General features: G+C 45.9%; 1 protein-coding gene across 2 annotated transcripts in view; it reads right to left on the reverse strand.

The window, feature by feature from the left end:
* Positions 1-723: 723 nt before the first annotated feature.
* Positions 724-25,793, reverse strand: part of LOC144511809 (solute carrier family 26 member 9-like) — a 117,627-nt gene continuing 92,557 nt past the window's right edge. For both annotated transcript variants that reach the window (XM_078242156.1, XM_078242155.1), the window contains exons 19-21: positions 22,876-23,021; positions 14,479-14,556; positions 724-2,032 (exon numbers count right to left, since the gene is read on the reverse strand). In XM_078242156.1, the coding sequence (XP_078098282.1) occupies positions 1,979-2,032; positions 14,479-14,556; positions 22,876-23,021 (278 nt within the window). In that variant the 3' untranslated portion in view covers positions 724-1,978. The remainder of the gene's footprint in view (positions 2,033-14,478; positions 14,557-22,875; positions 23,022-25,793) is intronic.

The raw sequence follows: 25,793 nt of genomic DNA on the forward strand, positions 1-25,793 counted from the left end.
TGGGCCGAATGGCCTCTTTCTGTACTGTAGGGTTTCTATGATTCTATGATTCTATGACAACAATCCCACCCCAGGCCCTATCCCCATAACTCCACATATTTACCGCACTAATCCCTCTATGCATCCTGGGACACTAAGGGGCAATTTAGCGCGGCACCTAACATGTGACAATAATAAATCAAATCAAATCAAATCAGGATTTGGTGGCGCTCTGTGCGCTTCCATATTTTAACAAATATTTAGGAACTAAAGCTACATGGGCAAAATTAGGGAATGAAAAGACAAGGCGGCATGGTGTCACAGTGGTTAGCACTGCTGTCTTCTCTACGCCAAGGACCTGGATTCGATTCAGGCCTTGGGTGACTGTGTAGAGTTTGCACGTTCTTCCCGTGTCTGCGTGGGTTCCCTCCGGGAGCTCCGGTTTCTTCCCACAGAACAAAGATACACGGGTTAGGTGGATTGACCAAGGTAAAGTTGCTGCTTAGTGTATAAAGATGTGTAGATTAGATGGATGAGCCATGGGAAATGGGTGGGGTTATGGGGATAGGAAGCGAGCTTGTAAGATTCTCTGTCAGAGAGTCAGTGCCGACCTGATGGGCCGAATGGCCTCTTCTGCACTGTAGGAATTCTATGGTACCTCCAATTATAATTTCACAATTTTTCTTAAGAATAAAGAGAACGACAGGTTGGTTACTGGTAATATATTATATTTATTAATATATCATTAGCATACACTAGTATTTATCAGTTAAATAACAATTGCATGTATTTCACAGTGAAGTGCAACAAAACATTAATTTATTACTTTAAGAATTATATACTTCATAATTATGAAGATGAAAAACCCTACCCTATTCCTGTATTGTCAAGATAACTTACATTGAGATGTCACAGCCATGCATTCAATGCACTTGTGTCACTAAAGGTTGGGGGGGAGGGGCGGAAATGGCACAGGAGTTGGGTTTTGTTTTTCTGAATGAGAGGCAGCAATTTTCTCTACAGTTAGACAGTGAATGTGGGACCTTCAAAATGACAGACACGTAAAATTAAAGGAACGAAGAATAAACCTTAGTTAAGCCATATTCCATTCTTTAAAATGCAGTTTGCTTCACTCAACCAAATAAATTAAATTACTCCCTGGACTACTAATGGTCCCATGTTCCTTCTGTGTGCCCGGTTTTAATGTAAAAGAAATCCATTCACGCTGCTTCTCTGCGGTCATTCCGAAGTGCTCTTCCAAGTTGCCAAAAGGATGAGCGCGCTCTTTGGTTGTGTCCTTGTTGCTCAGCCATACAAACCAGGAAGACCCCAGATTGAGTTCCCAGTCTGCCTCCGACTTGGCTGATTTCAGACTGGGCACTGCATCCGGATTCAGTGCCTGGACTGAAAAGAAAAAAAAATTTCAGCCAGGGTCACTGGTCCTTATTGCCATCCACTGACTGCCACTGGAAAGTGCATTTGGGTATCTGTTTTCACTTCTCTCACAGCGGCATTACATCTCAACAGAGCGATGAGCAGCACGGTGCTTTATCTGACACCCTTGCGCGCTTTGGTGGAGACTTCACGTTGAAGTGACCTTCAGGCTGGAGTTTTTCCCCCGTGTTTCTGAACGTGTCCTGAAACAAAATTAGCATCTCTTCACCCAGAGGAGAAATATTGGGGCTGGGACTTGGTTAACTAAGTACAATAGTCCGTACTTTCACATGTGCCAAATCAAGACATTCCACGCAAGTACGAGAAGACTTGTCCAATCATCGTGTTTTAGATAAGAAATAGCATACTACAACCAAGAGAAAGATGCACACTTTAACTAATAACTGGTGCCTGCACATTTACGCCCTTTTCCACATCACTTAGTGTATCAGAAGCCAGTGCAAAGCACTTTACAATACACATTTGCCAAGTTATTTGTTCTGAAAGCTCTTGTGGCTTCGAGTGCAAATCACTTGCATTTGATCTTCAGTTCTTCCGAATTTGTTCACAGAATAGTGTGGTCGCCAACGCTATTGTCAAACATTGTTCCAAACATGACCTATAGGAAGAAGAAAAAAGTGTGAAGGATTTCAGTACAAAACACGTCGATACTCTTTACTCAACTGCAGCATGATTTGTCTTACTCTCCTTTGAGTTTATTTGTTAGTGTCATAAGTACGCTTACATTAACGCTGCAATGAAGTTACTGTGAAAATCTCCTAGTCGCCAACTCCGACGCCTGTTCAGGCGGCACGGTGGCACAGTGGTTAGCACTGCTGCCTCACAGCGTCAGGGACCCGGGCTCAATTACTGGCTTGGGTCACTGTCTGTGTGGAGTTTGCACGTTCTCCCCGTGTCTGCATGGGCTTCCTCCCGGGTGCTCCAGTTTCCTCCCACACTCCAAAAGACGTGCTGGTTAAGGTGCATTGGCCATGCTAAATTCTCCCTCAGTGTACCCGAACAGGTGCCGGAGTGTGGTGACTAGAGGACTTTCACAGTAACTTCATTGCAGTGTTAGTGTAAGCCTACTTGTGACTCATGAATAAACTTCAAACTTTACACTGAGGGAGAATTTAGCATGGCCAATGCACCTAACCAGCACATCTTTCAGATTGTGGGGGGAAACCGGAGGAGATCCACGCAGACACGGTGAGAAGGTGCAGACTCTGCACAGACAATGACCCAAGCCGGGAATCGAACCCGGATCCCTGGCTCTGTGAGGCAGCAGTGGCTTTCTTTATAAAGGAGACAGAAAAATGCAGTTTAATAGCTTTGCTTCAAACCTACCATTTAATAGTGGGCCAGTATCCAATAGCAGTAGCTACTGCAGTGTGTATAAATGTACACCTACCTAAAATAGTAATATTTACTGACAGTCTGTGTAAATATTCCAACAATCTAACGCCTATGGAATCAGAAGTTATATAAACAGGAGAATGGAGTTAAAAAAGTAAAGAGTAATCCTAAATCTATACAAATCATTCGTTATGGCAGATTTAGAATATTGCCCAGAATTCTACAGCCCTTCACGTCCTGCTACCACTGCCAGCAGGAACAGAGAATTTGGCGCTCAGCCAAATCTTCATTCACTGCAGCGGCACTGGAGAATCCCAGCCGCGGGTGAGGTCGGAGAATTCCGTCCCTTGTATATATTTACATGCCTCCTGCTTTCAGAAGGAGATTGAGGCCACAGAGAGGAAGATTCACTGGGATAATAGCAGGGTAATTAATTATGACAAAATCCCTGAGAAACTGTTTTTTAATTCAGTAGAACAGAGAAGGTTAAATGGAAATCTGATAGAGATACTTAACATGATAAGGAGTTCTAAGGCAAACAGGGTAAAATATATTTCCCCTGATTAATAAGTCAGAAACTGATAAGTGGAAATTTAAAACTAGAACCAAAATAATAAAAAGAGTTAATAGAATTTTATTTTTACACAGAGTGCTTTTGGACATCAGGATCAGTGCTGGAAGCAGAATCCATATTGATTTTAAAACAATATTACTAAATATTTAAAAAGGAAGAGGTCTTTGGAAAAGGCAATGGATTGAGTAAATGAGAGTCAGTGCCAATGTGTTGGGATTGAATGATCTTCCTGCTCTGTGGTAAAATGGGTGGCACAGTGGCACAATGGTTAGCACTGCTGCCTCACAGCGCCAGGGACCTGGGTTCGATTCCTGGCTTGGGCGACTGTCTCTGTGGAGTTTGCACGTTCTTCCCATGCCTGCGGGGGTTTCCTCCCATACTCCAAAGATGTGCAGGTTAGGTGGATTAGGGCATCTTAAAATGTCCCTTAGTGAATAACATATGTGGGTTAGGTGGATTCACCATGGTAGTTGCATTGGATTATGGAGATAAGATGGAGCGAAGGGCATGGGTTGGCTGCTCTTTCAGAGTCAAGGCAGATTCTATGGTTCTAATCGAAACCTGACTTTAACACACTTGACAATGATACCAACTTGCTCTGTGCCATAGCAATAAAACTCCTAAGCTCAGCGATAAAAGAAGAATGTTAATTCCGTTTTAACTCTTTTGCAGGACACCTAAACTGTAGTACTTAGACCAGCTTCTCTTCCTTGAACAATCTGCAAGGTTTGAAGATTGATGTTTCCTCATTACATCCTGATTCACGTTGTTTCCTCTTCTGGGACTAACTTTGGGGTTCTTTAGTGTGGCTCTTGCACTTTATCTGACTTCCTGATCAATAACGAAAGATCTTTGCGCTTGCAATAAGACAATTTAATACTGAAGATACCCGATTAAGAGTAGTCTTCTGCAAATTGAAGCTCTATAACAAGTGAGGGTCAGCTCTTTGCATTGTATGTTGGTGAACTAACGCATTGGCCATGAGTTGACAGGGAATGGATTCTCATGTGGCAAATTTAGAATTGCAGCAAAGCTGCCTTGAGGCAGTTGAAAAAGAACTTGCATTTATATAGCACCTTTCCTGTTTTCATGATGCCCCAAAGGGCGTCACAGCCAATGAAATATTTTTGAAACATAAGGCAAAATTCTGCACCAGTGGGATTTTAATCTCCTGCTGAAGCTATTGGAATTTTGAGTGGCTTGCTGCATTTATGGCCCTGCCATTGTTGCCACGGGGCATAAAATTCTGCCCACAGTCACTGTCATTAAGTCACTGAATGAACACTCTTACCATAGAATCCCTACAGCAGATTGAGGCCATTTGGCCCATTGAGTCTGCATTGACTCTCACATAGAGCATCCATCAAGCCCTTCCCCTCTGCCCTATCCCCTTAACCCCACACAAATACCATGGCTAATCCATCTAACCTACACATCTTTAAACACTAAGAGGCAATTTAGCATGGCCAATCCACCTAACCTACACAGCTTTAAACACTAAGATGCAATTTAGTATGACCAATCCACCCAACCTACACATCTTTGGACTGTGGGAGGAAACCGGAGCACTCGGAGGAAACCCACGCAGATATGGGGAGAACGTGCAAACTCCACACAGACAGTCACCCAAGGCTGGAATCGAACCCAAGTCCTTGGCGCTGTGAAGCAGCAGGGCTAATCACTGTGCCACCATGCCGCCCTATAAAGCACACCTCTCCTGCCAGCACACATTTTACACAATACCTAAGCTCCCCCGTCGGGAATTGACTGTTGGTCTCCCTCGTGAGAGGCTGGGATATTAACCACTGTACTGACCAGGAAATCAATTCTCTTTAACAGTACCACAGAACCTTTTAGGTCTATCCTAAACCAAAAGGTTAAGGGTTCAAGACCCTTCAGAAGTGACACTTCAGAAGTGTGATGGGAATGCTGCATTGTCAGAGGCACTATCTTTCAGAAGATCTATTGAACCAAGACTCTGTCCCAGCAGTTGACAGGGAATAGACTCTGTCCCAGCGGATCCCATGGCATTATTGCTCTGTGCAAATTGGCTGATGTATTTTCATATGTAGCAAAAGTTTCACATTTTAAAAGTATTTCATTCACCAGATGTGAAATATTTTGGGATGTATAAAGCTTAAAGTCAACTCCTACAAATAAATAAAAGTGATGTTGAAGCAGTTTTGCTTACTACCACCACTAGATGGTCTCAAGGTTTCGGAATAACGATTAAAGAATAGTGTTATCCAACTGTAAATGCAAAGAGGTCTTCAGATAACTAACTAGTATTAAACTGATAAAAAGATCATACAGTATCGATCAGGTTTACAGCTGCCTTCATTATTGCATTGTCAGTAATACAGAGAAATAATGGAAGCTTTTATATCTTAGCTCATTTTGAAACTACTCTACATTAAACAGCAATACTTGGTGGCACAAGGCAAGCTTTTGTATTAATTCCCATTGTTGATCCTTGCAGAATCTAGCAAACAAATGAGAATTGATCTTCAAGTGAGTGTGCTCTAACTTGCATTCTATCTTCCTGTTCTCTTTCTAATGTCTACCCTCCTGATAATCAGGACTCTTGGAAAATCCATATCCATGGCAGGCTGGATAAGGAGCAGCTGTTCCCCTTAGTTGAAGGGTCAGTTATGAGAGGATACAAGTTAAAAGTGGGGGGTGGGAGGTTCAGGGGGGATTTGAGGAAAATGTTTTTTACCTAGACAGTCTGAAATGCACTGCCTGGCAGGGTAGTGGAGGCAGGATGCCTTCAAAAAGTACCTGGATGAGTACTTGGCACACCATAACATTCAAGGTTTTGTGCCATCTGCCCACAATATGGTGCCCAGATAACCTATGAGACTAGAGGGTGTTAGTATCTTTGCTTGTGGTGTGATTATAGAATCATAGAATCCCTACAGTCCATTCGGCCCATCAAGCCTGCACCAGCCAGGTCCTATCCCCGCAAGCCCACGTATTTACCCTGCTAATCCCCCTGACACTAAGGAGCAATTTAGCATGGCCAATCCACCTAACTTGCACATCTTTGGAGTGTGGGAGGAAACGGGAGCACCCAGAGGAAACCCACGCAGACATGGGAAGAACGTGCAAACTCCACACAGTCACCAGAGGCCGGAATTGAACCTGGGTCTCTGGCGCTGCGAGGCAGCAGTGCTAATCACTGTGCCACCCTTGGTGATGTTGTTCCATTTGCAAAGTATTCATAAATGGGAATCTCGGTCACCTTTCACCTCCCTGTCATGGGAAGTCGGCCAACATTTGCTGCCTATCCCTAACTGGCCTTGAGAGGTTTGGTCGGCCATTTCAGAGGGCAGTTAAGAGGCAACCACATCATTGTGGACCTGGAGACACAAGTAGGCCAGACCCTGGTAAAGATGACAGATTTCCTTCCCTGAAGGGCATTAGTCAACCAGACGGGTTTTACAACAATCTGTGATCGTTTCACTGTCACCATTATTCATGGCTAAGTTTATTAATTTAGATTTACTAATTGAATGCAAATTTCACCAGCTTTGGTGGTGGGAATGGAACCCAGTTCCCCCAAGCTTTAGCCTTTGGATTACTAGTCTAGTGACTTTGCCATGACATCACCTTCTCTCTTCCTAAGCCCAGAGATGAGGCTGACTAATACACCCACATTGCCATGTCACCTGAAACTAGCTGACTCAGCAAGGTAAACCTGGAATCTTCCCGATCTGCAATTGCTCATTGCAAACCAATTGAGCTGATTAGAAACTAAAATCAAACCCATACACATTGAGTTTATTCAGCTCATCCTGTTTGTGCTGGTGCCAGCTGTCCCTATCAAGCCATGTATCACTTCTAACTGGTGGATGGCAGGGTGGTTAGCACTGCTGCCTCACAGCACCAGGGACCCGGGTTCGATTCCCGGCTTGGGTCACAGTTTGTGTGGAGTTTGCATGTTCACCCCATGTCTGCGTGGGCTCCCTCCCGGTTCTCTGGTTTCCCCCCACACTCCAAAGATAGAATCATAGAATAGAATCATAGAATTCCTACAGTACAGAAAGAGGCCGTTCAGCCCATTGAGTCTGCACCGACAACAATCCCACCCAGGCCCTATCCCCATCACCCTACATATTTACCCTGCTAATCCCTCTAACCTACGCATCCCGGAACACTAAGAGGCAATTTAGCAAGGCCAATCAACCTAACCCACACATCTTTGGACTGTGGGAGGAAACCGGAGCACCCGGAGGAAACCCACGCAGGCACGGGGAGAATGTGCAAACTCTGCACAGACAGTGACCCGAGGCGGGAATTGAACCCGGGTCCCTGGAGCTGTGAGGCAGCAGTGCTAACCACTGTGCCACCATGCAAAGATGTGCAGGTTAGGGGGATTAGCCATGGTAAATGCACTGGGTAACAGGAATAGAGCTGGGTAAGATGTGAGTTGGTGCAGACTTGATGGGCCAAATTATCTCCTTCTGCACTGTTGGGATTCTACATTCACTTATTGGAGAAAGGGTACATGATTTATTGAAGAACTTTCGGGGAGGATGTATGAAAACAAAATGTCTTCCCTCTTGAAATGAAAAACAGTGAGGATTATCCAAAATGAACCAATGAAATGCTGTGGATAAGTGGGGTGATTGGTCTGAAAGATGTAGTTAGCCTGAAACTGTTACATGTTTATTCTCCTGCTCTTTGATTCGATTTTGATTTGATTTGATTTATTATTGTCACATGTATTAACATACAGTGAAAAGTATTGTTTCTTGCGCGCTACACAGCCACAACATACCGTATATAGAGAAGGAAACGAGAGAGTGCAGAATGTAGTGTTACAGTCATAGCTAGGGTGTGGAGAAAGATCAACTTAATGCAAGGTAAGTCCATTCAAAAGTCTGACAGCAGCAGGGAAGAGGCTGTTCTTGAGTTGGTTGGTACGTGACCTCAGACGTTTGTATCTTTTTCCCGACGGAAGAAGGTGGAAGAGAGAATGTCCGGGGTGCGTGGGGTCCTTAGTTATGCTGGCTGCTTTGCCGAGGCAGCGGGAAGTGTAGACAGAGTCAATGGATGGGATGCTGGTTTGTGTGATGGATTGGGCTACTTTCATGACTTTTTCTAGTTTCTCGCGGTCTTGGGCACTGCAGGAGCCAGACCAAGCTTTGATACAACCAGAAAGAATGCTTTCTATGGTGCATCTGTAAAAGTTGGTGAGAGTCGTAGCTGACATGCCGAATTTCCTTGGTCTTCTGAGAAAGTAGAGATGTTGGTGGGCTTTCTTAACTATAGTGTCAGCATGGAGGAACTAGGACAGGTTGTTGGTGATTTGGACACCTAAATATCTGTGACATTTAGTATTATTTAATATTATTACCATTCAAGTCTCATTTTTCTTGAACATGATTGGCTCTATCTCCAATATCATGGGTGCGATTATCCTGCCCCGTTACGCTACTCGACTAGTGTAGCAGGACGGGAAATTTCAGCGGGACCCCAAAAATCGGATTCACCCCTGGCATCTGGCAGGTCACGATCTTCCTGGGACATCTTTTGTGTCGTGACCAACCTCGCGCAGTCCCCTGGGTCCGAGGCTGATTTAAATATTCAACAGTTTATTTCAATGTATTTAGTGAGCTCCGGATGCTATTTCCTGGGTTCATTCGTCTTTCTGGCCTCGCTGGTGGAGGTCCACACCAACGGGGAATCACAGCTGGTCCCCAGTCACGAAGACCAGATGTGATGGCCTTGCCGGTGGAACCCGCAGACCACTGAGGCCCTCTCAGAAGTCGGGGGAAAGGGGGGCTGTGCCCCTTGGGCAGTGCCAGCTGGGGCGCTGCCAGCCCAGGACTCTGGCAGTGCCAGCCTGGCACCCGGTATTGCCCACCAGGCACCCTGGCACAATGGCAGTGCCACTGGGCAGTGCCAAGGGGGTGGAAGTCTGAGGGGGTGGGGCCTCATGGGGGCAGGACCAAATTGGGGGGGAGCCAGACAAGGGGGAGATAGGAGGGGAGGAAAGGGGGGAACTCTGCATTGGGGCCTAGGGGCTAGTGGTGGGGCTGGGGTCAGGCCTAGCGATCGGGATTCTGGCAATTGAGGTGGAGGGTGGTCGGTGCCGGCATGTGGGTGGCAGGGGGGGGGGTGATAAGGAGGCTGGTGATCAGGGATGGGCGCAATCAGGAGGCAGGCGATGTCCGGGAGCAGCCATTCCCGTGGGGGGGGAAGGCCATGTCTGTTGCGGGGGGAGGGATATCAACCAATCTCCTGGTACACTGGGAGATCGGGCGCCTGCAGGATGGTCCCCTGAGCACTCCTTTGCTGGCCTCTCTGGCGGGTTTAGACTCCAGCCCTCCCTATTGGCGTGAATCACCTCATGGCCTCTGCATTGAACAGAGTTCCATAAATAACCAAAACTCAGTTCACAGATAAAAATAGGCAGGAAACATAGAACATAGAACAGTACAGCACAGAACAGGCCCTTCGGCCCATGATGTTGTGCCGAGCTTTGTCTGAAACCCAGATCAAGCTATTTCCTCCCTATCATCCCGAAGTACTCCATGTGCCTATCCAATAGCTTCTTAAATGTTCCTAAAGTTTCTGACTCCACTATCCCTGCAGGCAGTCCATTCCACACCCCAACCACTCTCTGCGTAAAGAACCTACCTCGGACATCCTTCCTATATCTCCCACCATGAACCCTATAGTTATGCCCCCTAGTTACCGCTCCATTCACCCGAGGAAATAGTCTTTGAACGTTCACTCTATCTATCCCCCTCATCATCTTATAAACCTCTATCAAGTCTCCTCTCAACCTCCTCCGCTCCGAAACCCACCTGTTTTCCCAACCTTTGGGACACTTGGAGTTATTTTGGGAAAATTGCCCCACTTAGTCTTTTAGGAATAACATAACATTTTTGCTCACAGGTTTTTAAAACGTGTTGCTAGGTTTGAAGAAACCTTCATCTAAACAACTAGCAAAACAAATCACCAGGTTTTTGTGGTTTTGGGACAACGAGTTGACAGAGTGAAGACTGTTAATCTTTCCCTCCCATTGGGCGTGACTGGTAGGGAGAGGCTCGACCATGGAAACTGTTTCCCATTCACACCTCATGATGATATAAACAGGACTCATCAAGATGCTGTGGGAGGGTTACGCGAGGCAGGCTTACGCCGATTCCCTGAGGGCCAGCAGCGCTGCCTCGGCACAGGTAGCGGCTGAGGTGATGCTCTTCATCCACAGCAGCACTGCAAGGTGAACAAACATATCCCGCTCTGAATTTGGCTTAGGGTCTGACCTTTAGACTGGAACGAACAGAAAGACCTGTTTTCCTAATCGGGACCAGGCTCAGCTTTGAAATTCCTTGTCTGATAGTCATCCAATCCTGTGCACAGCTGGAAAATTACTATTGTTCCCTCATCCAAAAGAATAAGCCAAAGCCTGTTGGCCTTTGTCCACTAATGGCCACAGTCAATACTGTCTGTTAGAACTTGTGTAGTACCTCATGTATGTTGGGAGATAAGCATTCAGAAGGAAGAATTCAAACATTATTGATGAAGATTTAGCGTTAAAATTTTATGGTTAGTTACTTAGGGGAGAAATTCATCTTAGTCAGTGGCTGCACCACTGAATATCATATGCTGCAGTGACCAATTAGATACTGCCTGTTTCTTGCCCCTGTCTGGGGTTAATTTCTACCCTGTTGTATGCTTTATATCTTGGAGTGGAGATGCCGGCGTTGGACTGGGGTAAACACAGTAAGAATTTTAACAACACCAGGTTAAAGTCCATTCTCTTTATTAAATTCCCACTCACCTGAAGAAGGGGCTTAGAGCCTCGAAAGCTTGTGTGGCTTTTGCTACCAAATAAACCTGTTGGACTTTAACCTGGTGTTGTTAAACTTCTTATTATATCTTGGACCCATGCAGAGATGAGACACCAGCTTCAATGTGTAACAGATTTTATTCACAATGTTTTAAAATGTCTGCTGCATGAGGTAATATGGTGGCACAGTGGTTAGCCCTGCTGCCTCACAGTGCTAGGGACCCGGGTTCGATTCCCGGCTTGGGTCACTGTCTGTGTGGAGTTTGCACGTTCTCCCCGTGTCTGCGTGGGTTTCCTCTGGGTGCTCCGGTTTCCTCCCACAGTCGGAACGATCTGTGGGTTAGGTGGATTGGCCATGCTAAATTGCCCCTTAGTGTCAGGGGGACTAGCTAGGTTAAATGCATGGGGATGGGGCCTGGGGGGGATTGTGGCCTGTGCAGACTCGATGGGCCGAATGGCCTCCTTCTGCACGATAGAATCCTATGCTCCAGATTTCTGGGCCTGAATGTTTTGTCCGTTGGGTGCGTGCACTGGGTGGATCGGGAGGTGAATGCAGAACGCACTCCTGGCTGTGGGTGGCCCCAGAATGCAATTTCACACGAGCTGGCCAATTAACAGGCAGCCAGTGTGAAACAGGTGCTGGGAAAAGCTCAACAATGCAGGGGAGATTGGAAAGAGGGTGAGCACAGAGAGAACAAAATGTGGGATGATGCTTCTAATGCGCTCCCTCAGGGGGACAGGCATTGTGAAGGTGTAGAAAAAATAATTGTGATGGAAAAGCTATGCAAAGGGTGTCTGAGGCAGCACGTTCAAACACAAACCTCAGTCCCCTGACAACTTTGAAAATGTTATTTGAGCCCACATAGTTCATTCCGGCCTGGACCTTAGGAAAGGAAATCAGCCATCTTAACCTGGTCTGGCCTACATGGGATTCCAGAGCCACAGCAATGTGGTTGACTCTCAAATGCCCTCTGGACAAGAGCAACTAGGGATGGGCAATAAATGCTGGCCAGCCAACGACGCCCATGAATGAATAAAGGACCAGGATTGAAGCTAAAACACAAAGGCCGTCTGGACAATCAGCCCACCCACCAGCCGTAAGAGCAGACGGGCCACGTGAAACTACATTCAATTGGTCCCCGAATGGGCTACATTCCCTGCTCGATTGTCGGTGGGTCTACTTCTGACTCTCATGTGCGTCCGCCAACTGAAATATTGCATGGAGTGTTGGGATGCGCGACCAACATCTTTTCACATGTTGTCACATGCTTCATTGTTGGCTACGTGCCTGCCCGAGCAAGGTTAAACTCTGGACCAGCTTATCCCACAACACTGCTTTCTTTACTCTGAGTCCACACCTAGGCTTAACCAATTAAACACGGTGAACATCCATAGTAAACAGCCTCAAATAATCAAATGCAGAAAAATTGAACCATTGAATACTGCGCACAACACAATGTTTGTATATGACAAAACACCTCTTCTGATTCTATATGAAGCCCTAAAGCTAGCCCTAACCCTAATAGTGTTATTTATGATGGTTTATTGGCCTTGTCATGTGACAATGGCAGTGGAGTTACGGTACTTCCACAGTGAACAATGCATCCAATAGGGCACTTGAGCTCAAACTAGGGTTCTGTGAACCCCTCAGAGTCTCTAGGGGGGGAGGGGGGTCTGTGAAATCATATCAAAGTGCTAACCACCAGACTTAAGGCTGAGTGACTACTCAGGGCATCTTGGTCAAGAAATGAGTAACGGGTCTGGTGTGAACGGCTAGATGAAAGCAGAGGTCAACCTCCACACATGCAGTGCAAAGATATCATAAAAAGGGGGCTGTAGCATTGGAAGGTCACAAGTCTCTACTATGTTCCCAGAGACCAAATCACAAGAAGTTTTGAACATTGTAGTTTTCAATTGTTCAGTGCTTGGTTGTCTAAGTCTGTTGACTCTCTCTGAGCTATTAACCGAGCCTGGGTGTGGTTCCATCAAATTAAACCAGAGGCAAGAATCTGAAAGCATGAGAGAGGTGACATTTCCACGAACACTATGAATAAAGTTCCTGGTTAGGCACAGGAATCAGTGTATCATCGCTACATATCTCTGAGGCATAAAACACAACAACCATGGTTTGTCAATTAATAAAGTGAGTTGAGGAGGGGGTGGTGAAGGTGGGGCGGGGGTGGGTTGGAATTTGGAGACTAGTGAACCACAAGCTAAAGCCTGAGCATGAAATACTAATGCATTGAGGAATTGCATGTGACTAATGGTCTATTTATCCCGAAGTGTCTCTGCTGTTGCTGGTGTAGTCTTGGCGTTGGTGAAACTTCTCTGTTCATATTTCAAAGGAAAGATGACTTTTAAATGTCTGTTTCACTTGCCAATCTTTTAAAAAGTTGCCATGTTCTTTAATACTGTCACTTCTTCTTGGCGGTAGTTTAATCATGTGCGTAGATTATTAGACTCTGTGCCGAACCTTGGCGTTTGCACTGGATGTTGAAGTGGTAGGGCAGTGGAATGACTCAGTCTGGCTGGACTGCATGTCTCCAGTGACAGCAGCAGCCATTCAGTGTTTGCAGTCCATACCACAGGAGAGTTGGTGATGATTTCCTCGAATCAAAAGCCTCTAATTTCTCAGGAGGCTAAGGAAATTCGGCATGTTCACTACAACTCTCACCGATTTTTACAGACGCAGCATAGAAAGCATCCTTTCCAGATGTATCACAGCTTGGTACGGCTCCTGCTCTGACCAAGACCACAAGAAACTACAAAGGTATGAAAGTTGCCCAGTCCATCACTCAAACCAGCCTCCCATCCATTGACTCTGTCTACACTTCCCGCTGCCTCGGAAAAGCACCCAGCATAATCAAGGACCCCATGCACCCCAGACATACTCTCTTCCACCTTATTCCGTCAGGAACAAGGTACAAAAATTTGAGATTGCGTACCAACCGACTCAAAAACAGCTTCTTCCCTGCTGCCATCAGACTTTTGAATGGATCTACCTTATATTAAGCTGATCTTTCCCTACCCCCTAGCTATGACATCTGTAACACCATATTTTACTTTCATTCTCCCTTATGTACTCTATGAGTGGTATGTTTTTGTCTGTATAGCGCGCAAGAAACAATACTTTTCACTGTATGCTAATACATGTGACAATAATAAATCGAATCGAATCAAATCAAATGAGTGGATGGTCAATGTGGGCGGGCGGAAGGGGAGCAGGAATGGAAGATTCCGGAGGAGGGTAAGGCAGGATAATTTCCCACATTCCTGGGAATGGAAAGATTGAGGGTGCTTGATTGCCAGGTACTTCAACCTCTCTTACCTGTTCCAAATCCTGATCATTATCATTTTCATCGCTTGACATGTCATCATTAATATAGACTGCTGCTGCTCCAGAAGCCTACAGAATAACAAAAGGGAAGCACATTTAAAGTGTCTGCTGGAACATTATGATTAACCGCTTAATCTAAATTGATGAAAATAGATAAATTGGCAGATGGAAAGGGAGCTGAATTACATTGGATAATGCCTCCGACTTGACATGGTTCTAGATAGAAACATAGAAACTAGAATCAGGAGTAGGCCATTTGGCCCTTTGAACCTGCTCCATCATTCATTATCATGGCTGATCATCAAACTCAATATCCTGATCCCTCCTTTTCCCCCTCATATCCCTTGATCCCTTTAGCCCCAAGAGCTACATCTAATTTCTTGCATTCAAGCAACACTTTGGCCTCAACTACTTTGTGCGGTCGTGAATTCCACAGATTCACAACCCTCTGGGTCACCTCGGTCCTGTTGTACCTCCTGGTGCTATGGAATCATCTCCAATTGCCTCAAAGTGGAGATGTCGGAGTCCTGTACATAATGGAGAAACTAAAATCTATTCAAGTCATTTTGATTAAACTTCTTTCTACAATTTTGGTGGAGGTGGGGGTTGGGGCGGGGCGGGGGGGGGGGGTGGTTGCTGTAAAGTTGGGGTGGTCTGTACAAACTAACAACACAGAATTCTTTATGGTCTCTCAGGACGCTCACTGCCTCAGATGGACAGCCAGTGCTCTCTGCATTGGATGATTATATCTGCCAATGGTAGCGCAGAGAAAATAAGTCTTCTTCAGACAAGGCATATATGGGTCTCCCAAAATCCAGAGGCATAAAGCATTGCCCAATTTATCTCACAGTGTTACCGCTGGATGAAGGCTCCCTGTAACTGAAGTGCAAATCTTTCGTCCAATACTGATTTCCATTAAGCTGAGGGCCTCAAGTTCTCTGCTGTTCAGGGACACATAGAGATTATCCAACTCTTGAAGAGCAAAACTTAAATCCCTGGGCCCTCCCCTCTAAAAATCTGAAGTCTTCCCTCCTGCATCAACTCTCAAGCCACTTATTAAGCTACACTATCTTCCTATTTTTTGCCTCACTATCACGTGGCACAGGGAGTATTCCTGAGAATACAGCCCTGGAGACCCTGCATTTCAGCTGCCTTCCTAACTCCCTGAATGCATTTTCCTTTCTACCTATGTCGTTAGTTGCAACATGGACCACCACCACTGGCTGTTCGCCCTCTCACTTCAGAATGCCCCGTGTCCTCTGAGAGATGTCCTTGACCCTCCTCCAGTCCTGCAACCCTCTGTTTTTCTTTAATTCTGGCCAGTTGTCCTACCATTGAAGGTCATGTCCACTGCTCGCTGGGCCTTAAGCACTGGAATTCCCCCACTAGTCCTTTGCACACTTCCGCACTTAGGAGCATGCATGTGGTGGACAGCGTCATAGACAGAAGTTTCAGGGAGGTGACCGCAGCCAAGGTTGAGGAAGATAGATGGGTGGCAGTCACAAACAATAGGGAGTCAGTGCAGGAGTCCCCTGAGGCTGTGCCCCTCCCTCTCTCAAACAGTTACCTCATTTTAGATGCTGTTGGGGAAGACAGCATATCAGAGGATGATGACAGCAGTGTCCAGGACAGTGGCACCACTGCTGGCTCTGCTGTACAGCGGGGCGGAGGGGTGTGGGGGGGGGGGATCAAAGCACAGGCATGCAGTCGGGGATTCAATAGTAAGGGACACAGTCAGGTCCTTCTGTAAGCGCAATTGAGACTCCAGGATGGTCTGTTGGGAAGGGGCTATCTTAGACCTGGGTTCATCCAATGGTCATCCAAGACCCTTTGGTCACCTGGACTCAAAACTTTGGCTCTATTCTCCTCCCCACAGATGCTGTCAGGCCTGCTGAGATTTTCCAGCATTTACTGTTTTTGTTCCTGCTTCTAATTCTTGTGCTAATCTGCAGAGCTCCAGGGCCCCAGTTCAATGGCTCGATAACGAATGTTATCTTCATTTTATGAAAAATTCTGCTAAAGTTTTCATAGGGGATTCTGACTTACATTTACCCTTCCCTTGGACAGTTAGACATATATTTGTTAATGATTTAACTTTGACTCTATAGCATGGCAAATATCATTGATAAAAGGCTGGTACGGCTCAGAGTGGCTGTGCATAAATTATCAGAAGTTTACACAGTGTGCCACTTCAAAAATCAAACACAAGGAGCCACGTCCCAGAATCACAATGTGATATCTTACACGAAGAATTACTTTTAATCCTTTATTTATCCCGTGAAGTCAGTGGTGGGCCTGGGGCAGGTGTTGGGGTGTGGGGGGGGGGGAAGAGATTTTACATCTTCTAACCTAGTCAGAAAGTGGTGATGGGACATGACTTGTCACCATCCCCCTCCCCCACCCCACCTCCCCCCGCTCGCTCTAACTGTTTGGCAGATGCCAAGTTATCAAGGGTGATTGGAGCGCCGATGGGGCATTCGGCCCCTTTAAAAATGTAAATGAGTGTCTTTATGACACACTGGGACCCCCAGTTGTTATTTTAGGAGAGTACTGGGCAGCTCACATATTTTCAGCTGGTTCCCAGAGTAGGAACTTGCATTCATTTATATAACATGTGCTGAGCAGCTAATGAAGTATTTTGGATGTCTCGAGTCACTGTTGTAATGGAAATGTGGAGCCAATTTTCTTTTTCCTTCAAGGCCTCTTTCATCCTCGTTGATGTTGCTGGCCCTCTGAGGGGCTGCCTGCTCTCTTCAGCCAGACAGCAGCAGCCTCCAAAATGGCTGCCATCTGCCTTTGTCTCTGGCGCCAGGCAGGTTGCTCCCACCTCCTGGAGGTACTCGGCACCGCGAACAGGGTGCCAATTGCTCGCTTCCCTGGCCAATTAGTCCATTTTGAATTTGAGGTGTCGACTTGGAGTCTGAAATTCATCTGGATGTTGGGTTCCTAACCCCACTTTGAAAATCCAACCCTGCACAACTTTCTTTCAATGGAGATGCAATACAATTGCATGGGGTAAGTCAATTGGAATGTGTCATTCCATCTTTCGCCAATAGGTGGGGGTCAAGTTCTGAAACCCATGTTGGGGCTGCTCATCATTGGTTCACAAGAGGCAGGCATATTAAAGAACAAAGAACAAAGAACAATACAGCACAGGAACAGGCCCTTCGGCCCTCCAAGCCCGCGCCGCTCCCCGGTCCAGGATTGAATCCTGAATCCAGGATCCCCGCCCAATTTTCCAGCCTATCTACATACCAATATCCTATCCACCGAGCTGTCCCTCACAGCTACGATGCTTTGTTCATTACAACCTATTAACTTACCCCCACCCCCCCATTCCAGACCATGTGATCTCCAGGGAGAGGCGAAAACCCAGAGTGAAAAACCCCAGGGCCAATATGGGGAAAAAAAATCTGGGAAATTCCTCTCCGACCCCCTGAGGCGATCGAAACGAGTCCAGGAGATCACAATGGCCCTGATCGGAAAATGCTTCCCAACCCTAGTCATTTCCACTTCCACGAACACCATATGAATTCCCTGCCCCCGAGACAGGTTCCCAACTATCCGCAGTCTCACTCTGTACTGGCACCAGCAAGATGATCGTAGAATGAAGCCTTGAAACGAGAAACCAGGAACAATTAGCCCGCGCCGCTCCCTGGTCCAAACTAGACCACTCTTTTGTATCCCTCCATTCCCACTCCGTTCATATAGCTGTCTAGATAAGTCTTAAACGTTCCCAGTGTGTCCGCCTCCACCACCTTGCCCGGCAACACATTCCAGGCCCCCACGACCCTCTGTGTGAAATATGTCCTTCTGATATCTGTGTTAAACCTCCCCCCCTTCACCTTGAACCTATGACCCCTCGTGAACGTCACCACCGACCCGGGGAAAAGCTTCCCACCGTTCACCCTATCTATGCCTTTCATAATTTTATACACCTCTATTAAGTCTCCCCTCATCCTCCGTCTTTCCAAGGAGAACAACCCCAGTTTCCCCAATCTCTCCTCATAACCAAGCCCCTCCATACCAGGCAACATCCTGGTAAACCTCCTCTGTACTCTCTCCAAAGCCTCCACGTCCTTCTGGTAGTGTGGCGACCAGAACTGGACGCAGTATTCCAAATGCGGCCGAACCAACGTTCTATAAATCTGCAACATCAGACCCCAACTTTTATACTCTATGCCCCGTCCTATAAAGGCAAGCATGCCATATGCCTTCTTCACCACCTTCTCCACCTGTGACGTCACCTTCAAAGATCTGTGGACTTGCACACCCAGGTCCCTCTGCGTCTCTACACCCTTTATGGTTCTTCCATTTATCGTGTAGCTCCTCCCTACATTATTCCCACCAAAATGCATCACTTCGCATTTATCAGGATTGAACTCCATCTGCCATTTCCTTGCCCAAATTTCCAGCCTATCTATATCCTTCTGTAGCCTCTGACAATGTTCCTCACTATCTGCAAGTCCTGCCAGTTTTGTGTCGTCCGCAAACTTACTGATCACCCCAGTTACTCCTTCTTCCAGATCATTTATATAAATCACAAACAGCAGAGGTCCCAATACAGAGCCCTGCGGTACACCACTAGTCACAGGCCTCCAGCCGGAAATAGACCCTTCCACTACCACCCTCTGTTTTCTATGACCAAGCCAGTTCTCCACCCATCTAGCCACCTCCCCCTTTATCCCATGGGATCCAACCTTTTTCACTAGCCTACCATGAGGGACTTTGTCAAATGCTTTACTAAAGTCCATATAGACAACATCCACGGCCCTTCCTTCGTCAACCATTTTGGTCACTTCTTCAAAAAACACCACCAGGTTCGTGAGGCATGACCTCCCTCTCACAAAACCATGTTGACTATCGTTAATGAGTTTATTCCTTTCTAAATGCGCATACATCCTATCTTTAAGAATCTTCTCCAACAACTTCCCCACCACGGACGTCAAGCTCACCGGCCTATAATTACCCGGGTTATCCTTCCTACCCTTCTTAAATAACGGGACCACATTGGCTATCCTCCAATCCTCTGGGACCTCACCTGTGTCCAGTGACGAGACAAAGATTTGCGTCAGAGGCCCAACTATTTCACCTCTCGTCTCCCTGAGCAGCCTTGGATAGATTCCATCAGGCCCTGGGGATTTGTCAGTCTTTATATTCTCTAACAAACCTAACACTTCCTCCTTTGTAATGGAGATTTTCTCCAACGGTTCAACACTCCCCTCCGAGACACTCCCAGTCAACACATCCCTCTCCTTAGTGAATACCGACGCAAAGTATTCATTTAGGATCTCCCCTACCTCTTTGGGCTCCAAGCATAAGTCCCCACTTTTGTCCCTGAGAGGTCCGATTTTTTCCCTTACAACCCTTACAAAGAGGTTGTCTTAATTCTTATGAGCTACAATCCTAGCACACCATCAATCACAAGTTCTTGAATGAAGACTTCCATCCCTTCTATTCTTGTGGGAAGCCCAATTATTCCTTATTCATTATTCTTTGCATAAAGGAACTCTTGCTGACCATAGTCTTAAATCTGTTTACTGGCAAGTTGATTCTATGCTACCTTCTCGTACTAATGTTTTTCATTAGTGCTTTTCTGTACATTTAATATCATAATTGTCCGCTTTCAGAACTGGAAGGCTTCATTGATCCTCACATACCAATGGGCCAGGTGATGGCCTCGTGGCATTATCGCCAGACTATTAATCCAGAGCCTCAGCTAATGTTCCGGAGACCTGGGTTCAAATCCCGCCATGGTGGAATTGGAATTCAATAAAAAAATCTGGAGTTAAGAATCTACTGATGGCCATGAAATCATTGTGGATTGTCGGAAAAATCCATCTGGTTCACTAATGTCCTTTAGGGAAGGAAATCTGCCATCCTTACCTGGTCTGACCTACATGTGACTCCAGAGCCACAGCAATGTGGTTGACTCTCAACTGCCCCTCTGAAATGGCCGAGCAAGCCACTTAGTTCAAGGGTGATTAGGAATAGGCAAAAAATGTTGGCCCAGCCAGCGACGCCCATGTCCCATGAACGAATAAAAAAAAAAGCTTCAGTCTCATGATTCTTCCAATCCGGGTCTTGATTATTTCTTGGGTGGCACAGTGGTTAGCACTGCTATCTCAGAGCGCCAGGGTCCCGGGTTCGATTCCAGCTCGGGTGACTGTCTGTGTGGAGTTTGCACATTCTCCCCGTGTCTATGTGGGTTTCCTCTGGGTGCTCCAGTTTCCAAAGATGTGCAGGTTAGGCTGAGTAGCTATGCTAAATTGTCCATTAGTGTGAAGGGGATTAGCAAGGTAAATACGTGGGGTTACGGGGATAAGGCCTGGGTGGGATTGTGGTCGGTGCAGGCTCGATGGGCCGAATGGCCTCCTTCTGCACTGTAGGGATTCTATGATTCTTGCTGAGCACAACAGGACCCAATGGTGAGTGAGTCTGACCGGAACGCTGTTCAGATCCGACAGGACCTGCTCTAGCTTGCTAATTAACAGCCTTGTTACTGCTCAACTCCACCAAGACATTCAAGTCTCTCAGCGTTAAGTGTTTACGAGTCTGCTCACAGAGTATGTATGTTATCTGAGCTTTCTTACAATGCTAAGTTTCTTTTGCCCATTGTTGGTGATGGAATGGTTCTGCCCATGCACACGTTTCACCTAACTCCAATTTGTAGGACCCCAGACCCCTCCCTTGTTTGATTTGAGCTGACTTTGCCCCCACCCCACCCTGGTATGGGGTCAGTTACAAACACTTTACCACTGGCATTGAGTGCCTGAGTTCAGGTCACTGATATAATCTCAGGGCTAGATTTCCAACCACATACCAGTTGTAACTGTTTGCTCAGCACTGTCACAGTGTGTGAAACACACAGCTGTATACTATTTGCTCAGTGTCATGAGGTGAGATTGTTTCAATGACTTTGAGTAACTGTGTGCGGATTGTGTCAGATTGTTAATTTTCCATTATTTATTCCTCTCAGATCCTGGTGCTGAGACACTGCTCAGTGCTTCGGATATTAAGGGCAAACTTAATATAGTTGCTAATTTTAATTAAAAAGTGAAAAAAAACATTCAGCTTATTTATTAACTTCTGTCTTTTAAAATTAGTTTTGAAATTATTTAGAAACATAGAAGATAGGAGCAGGAGGAGGCCATTTGGCCCTTCGAGCCTGCTCCGCCATTCATCACGATCATGGCTGATCATCCAACTCAATAGCCTAATCCTGCTTTTTCTCCATAAAGATTGATCCCATTCACCCCAAGTGCTATATCCAGCCGCCTCTTGAATACATTCAATGTTTTGGCATCAACTACTTCCTGTGGTAATGAATTCCACAGGCTCACCACTCTTTGGGTGAAGAAATGTCTCCTCACCTCCGTCCTAAATGGTCTACCCCAAATCCTCAGACTGTGACCCCTGATTCTGGATTCCCCCACCATTGGGAATATCCTCCCTGCATCTACTCTGTCTAGTCCTGTTAGAATTTTATTTGGCCAATAAGATTGTGCATTTTAAGTTACATTTTATCCATTGGATTTTTGTTATTCAAACGTTCTCTCTTTGTCTCTCTTGTTCATTTGAATTTTCCATCCTTTCTAGTCCCATGCATAGCCCGCACCAACTCATGGTTAAAAGGATGGACAGGTGATCTGGTCCCAGAGCTCTGGTAGTGTCTCACTGAGTAGGAACAAGAAACCCTATCATCCCCTCGATCTGTTAACTAAGACAGGTCTTTTTTCAATGAATCCCTACAGGGCAGAAGGAGGCCATTTGGCCCATCGAATCTGCACCTGCCCTCCAAAAGAGCACTCTACCAAGGCCCATTCCCCTGCCCTATATCCCCATGACCTCACACATTGACCATGGCCAATCCAACTAATCTGCACAACTTTGGACTGTGGGAGGAAACTGGAGCACTCAGAGGAAACCCACGCAGACACGGGGAAAATGTTCGAACACCATACAGTCACCCAAGGTAGGGATCGAACCCGGGTCCCTGTGAGGCAGCGGTGCTAACCACTGTGCCACCGTCACCATCCATAGGCCTTCATAAGAAACATGCTCATTTCACCAATTTACAATTTCGGGTTGGTGCTAAATTTGGCTCCAAAACAATCCTAAAAAATACTCCATAAAATAAAATTACTGAGGGGAACAGTTGGATTTATTTGGTAGAGTAAGTGCAAATACTTGGTGAATTTAAAACATCGGTCTAATGAGATGAAGAATGTAAACTGAACCCACAGCATTATCTGACCTGCTGGATTGAATTAGTCTTGATTTTGTTGCAGGGAACCATCATATTCTGTTTATTTGAGCTCAAAGATTAAAGCATTCTTCCAAAATTTAAGTAAATAAGGATTCTTGAAAAAAACAGATGTTATTTACTTTTTCCTTGGCTGCATCCTGCCTGTTTTCGTTCGACTTTGCCAAAGTGTATAGGACAGCATCGTGCACTGACAGGAAGAGGCAACTGCGTTCTAGCCCCCCCTCATCAAACATTCCGCCAGTCTCAATGTCTTCATACACTTGATCTGTTGCATAAAAGTGAGAAAGAAATGCGATTAGAAATGGACATTTTCGAAAGCAGTAAAACAAATCCCTCTTAAGTGTTCTTGTGCCTTCAGAAAAACTATTCTTTACACTCCCATGCATTGTGTTTGCGAGAGAGTGATACTGCTATCTTTTCAGCGGCTGGCGCCCCGTTCACGATTTGTGACCAAGGTCGCTGGGCCCAGTAATGTCAAACGGCTGAGGTGATGAGAAGTTTCTCGATCAGATCCGGGCCATGGAAAGTCGGGTTGACTGATTGCGGGAACCTACAGGCCAGTGAGCTTAACATCTATCGTAGGGAAAATGTTCGAAGCTCTTATTAAAAGAAGTAGGTAGCAGGGCACTTGGATAAGCCCAAGGTAATCAGGCAGAGTCAACATGGTTTGGTGAAAGGGAAGTAATGGGGAGATGTGAGGAGGGGGGATTCGCCAGTCCCGTTGGTAGGAATCCCGATATCCCCCTGATTGGGGTGTCGCGGCTAAAACAGGATTCCCGACAGGCTTCAAACCCATCTCAATTCACCTGGCCTGCCCCGATCAGATTCCCACCTGGGCGGTAACCTGTTGATTATTCCAAGCAGTTCATTTTAATGTAATTAGCAGGCCGGAAGCCTGATTCGAAGCCACCCCGCTATTCACCCCGCCCCACCCGCCCCCCCCCCCCCCCCCAGTGGGATCTGCATCGGGTGGGCTTTGGTGCTGATCATGAGTATGGTGGACCTGGCACAGTGGATCCCGAGGGAGGGGGTCATGGAGATAAGTGACAGCCTTTGAAATCCCATTAAACAACATTTGGTTCAGTCCAGCCCTTGTAACTCACTTTTGATTGACAGCCTAATGGTTTTTAGACAACATGCAGTCAGCTTTGTTTGTTGAATTTTTCTCTTCAGGGCTGAATGCATCTCAAGCACCCTCCTCCCATCGTTCCTAACCACAGTGTCCACACAAAAGAGGAACTGAAAGCACTTAGCTGCGTTTGAAGTTTTTCAGATGGTGAATAATTATGACTATAGCTCCTAGGGTAGGATTATAGCAATGGAATGCCATGACATTTCCAGTCCAACAAGGCACATGTATTTACTACATTATATGTAAATGCATAGTAATTATTCCATAATCAATACTTATTAAATATAGTAAGGTATAAACAAGTCAATAAAACACACCCATGCTAATGTTGAGGTCAAAGGTGTTTAATCAAAGTGCAGGAGCAATTTATTGTTCAGGAGCCTCTGATAAAGAGTAGTTATTGCTATTAGATTAGAACAAGTATAGAATCGAAAGCTGCGAACATGTCATAAATTCTTTGGCATGGGAAGGTCAAACGCCATGTCGAACAATTGACATTGTGATTGGCCCACGATTAAATTGTACATGATTGGGTGTACAGCATCTGTTGTTTTTAAAAAAAAATGCTGAAATGATCACTATATCCTGTGTGTTCACTGGGTCAACTTTGTTCTCATTGATCTGATGTGCTTCAGAGCGCCAGTGCTTAATGACAAAGTACAGATTTCCCTTGCAAGGTGCGGTGAATGTCGACATTGGAACATTTTGCTATTTTCACCCTCTGCTTGTCAATGCTTATGGTTTCTTTTCATTGGTTCTCAGGATGTGGGTGATGTTGGCAAGACCAGATTTATTGCCCATCCTCGTGAGCCCTTCTCCTGAATTGTAACTGTGTTTGCATGAAAAGTTGGGCACATATTGAGGTCACATATATGGGCCCAGACTGGGAGAAGGTGGCCTGATCCCTACTTTTTTATTCGTGCACGGGATGTGGGCATCACTGGCTAGGCTAGCATTTATTATCCATCCACTTGAGAAGCAAGGGCGTGATGCCAGAGGGTATTAGCTATGAGGAGAGATTGAATAAACTGGGATTGTTCTCCCTGGAAAGACGAAGGCTGAGGACGACCTGGTAGAAGTTTATAAAATTATGAGGGGTATAGATAGGACAAACAGTTGGAAGCTTTTTCCCAGGACAGAATTGACAATTACAAGGGGGCACAAGTTCAAGATAAGGGGGAAAGGTTCATTGGAGATGTGCGGGGGAAGTTTTTTACACAGAGGGTGGTGGGGGCCTGGAATGCACTGCCAGCCAAGGTTGAGGCAGACATGTTAACGACATTTAAGACTTATCTGGATAGACACATAAATAGACTGGGAGTAGAGGGATATAAGTGGTTGGTCTAGAAAGGACCTGGTAATCTGCGCAGGCTTGGAGGGCCGAAGGGCCTGTTCCTGTGCTGTATTGTTCTTTGTTCTTATTTCCAAGTCAGGATGGTGAGGATTTGGAGGGGAACTTGCAGGTAGTGGTTTTTCCAGGTATCAGCCGCTCTTGTCCTTTTAAATGGTAATGGTCGTGCGTTTGGAAGGTGTTGCCTAAGGAGCCTTGATGAGTTCCTGCAATGCATCCCTTCACTGAATGAGATTAGCTAAGTAACTGGGGACAATCTGCCACATTTTAACCTTTTTTTTGTTTATTGGTACCAGCTAGCTCACAGATTATTTTGGGTTATATAAAATTATTTCACAAGTTCACATTTAAATTCATGACACCTGAGTTTCTGGACTATTATTATAACCAGCGTGCTTGCTAACTAAAACGTGGCCCACATAGCAAGTTCTTGGACTTCTACACTGAGTGGGGGCCAGCTCCTTCTCCACAGGGGAAGAAGAAAATCAGTAGAGGCATTCAGCTTCCTTCAGTGTCTTCTCGAGCTGAATAGTTGTGATGGAGTCTGACTTCCC

This window comes from Mustelus asterias, chromosome 25 (assembly GCF_964213995.1).
Source record: "Mustelus asterias chromosome 25, sMusAst1.hap1.1, whole genome shotgun sequence".
Taxonomy (NCBI): domain Eukaryota; kingdom Metazoa; phylum Chordata; class Chondrichthyes; order Carcharhiniformes; family Triakidae; genus Mustelus; species Mustelus asterias.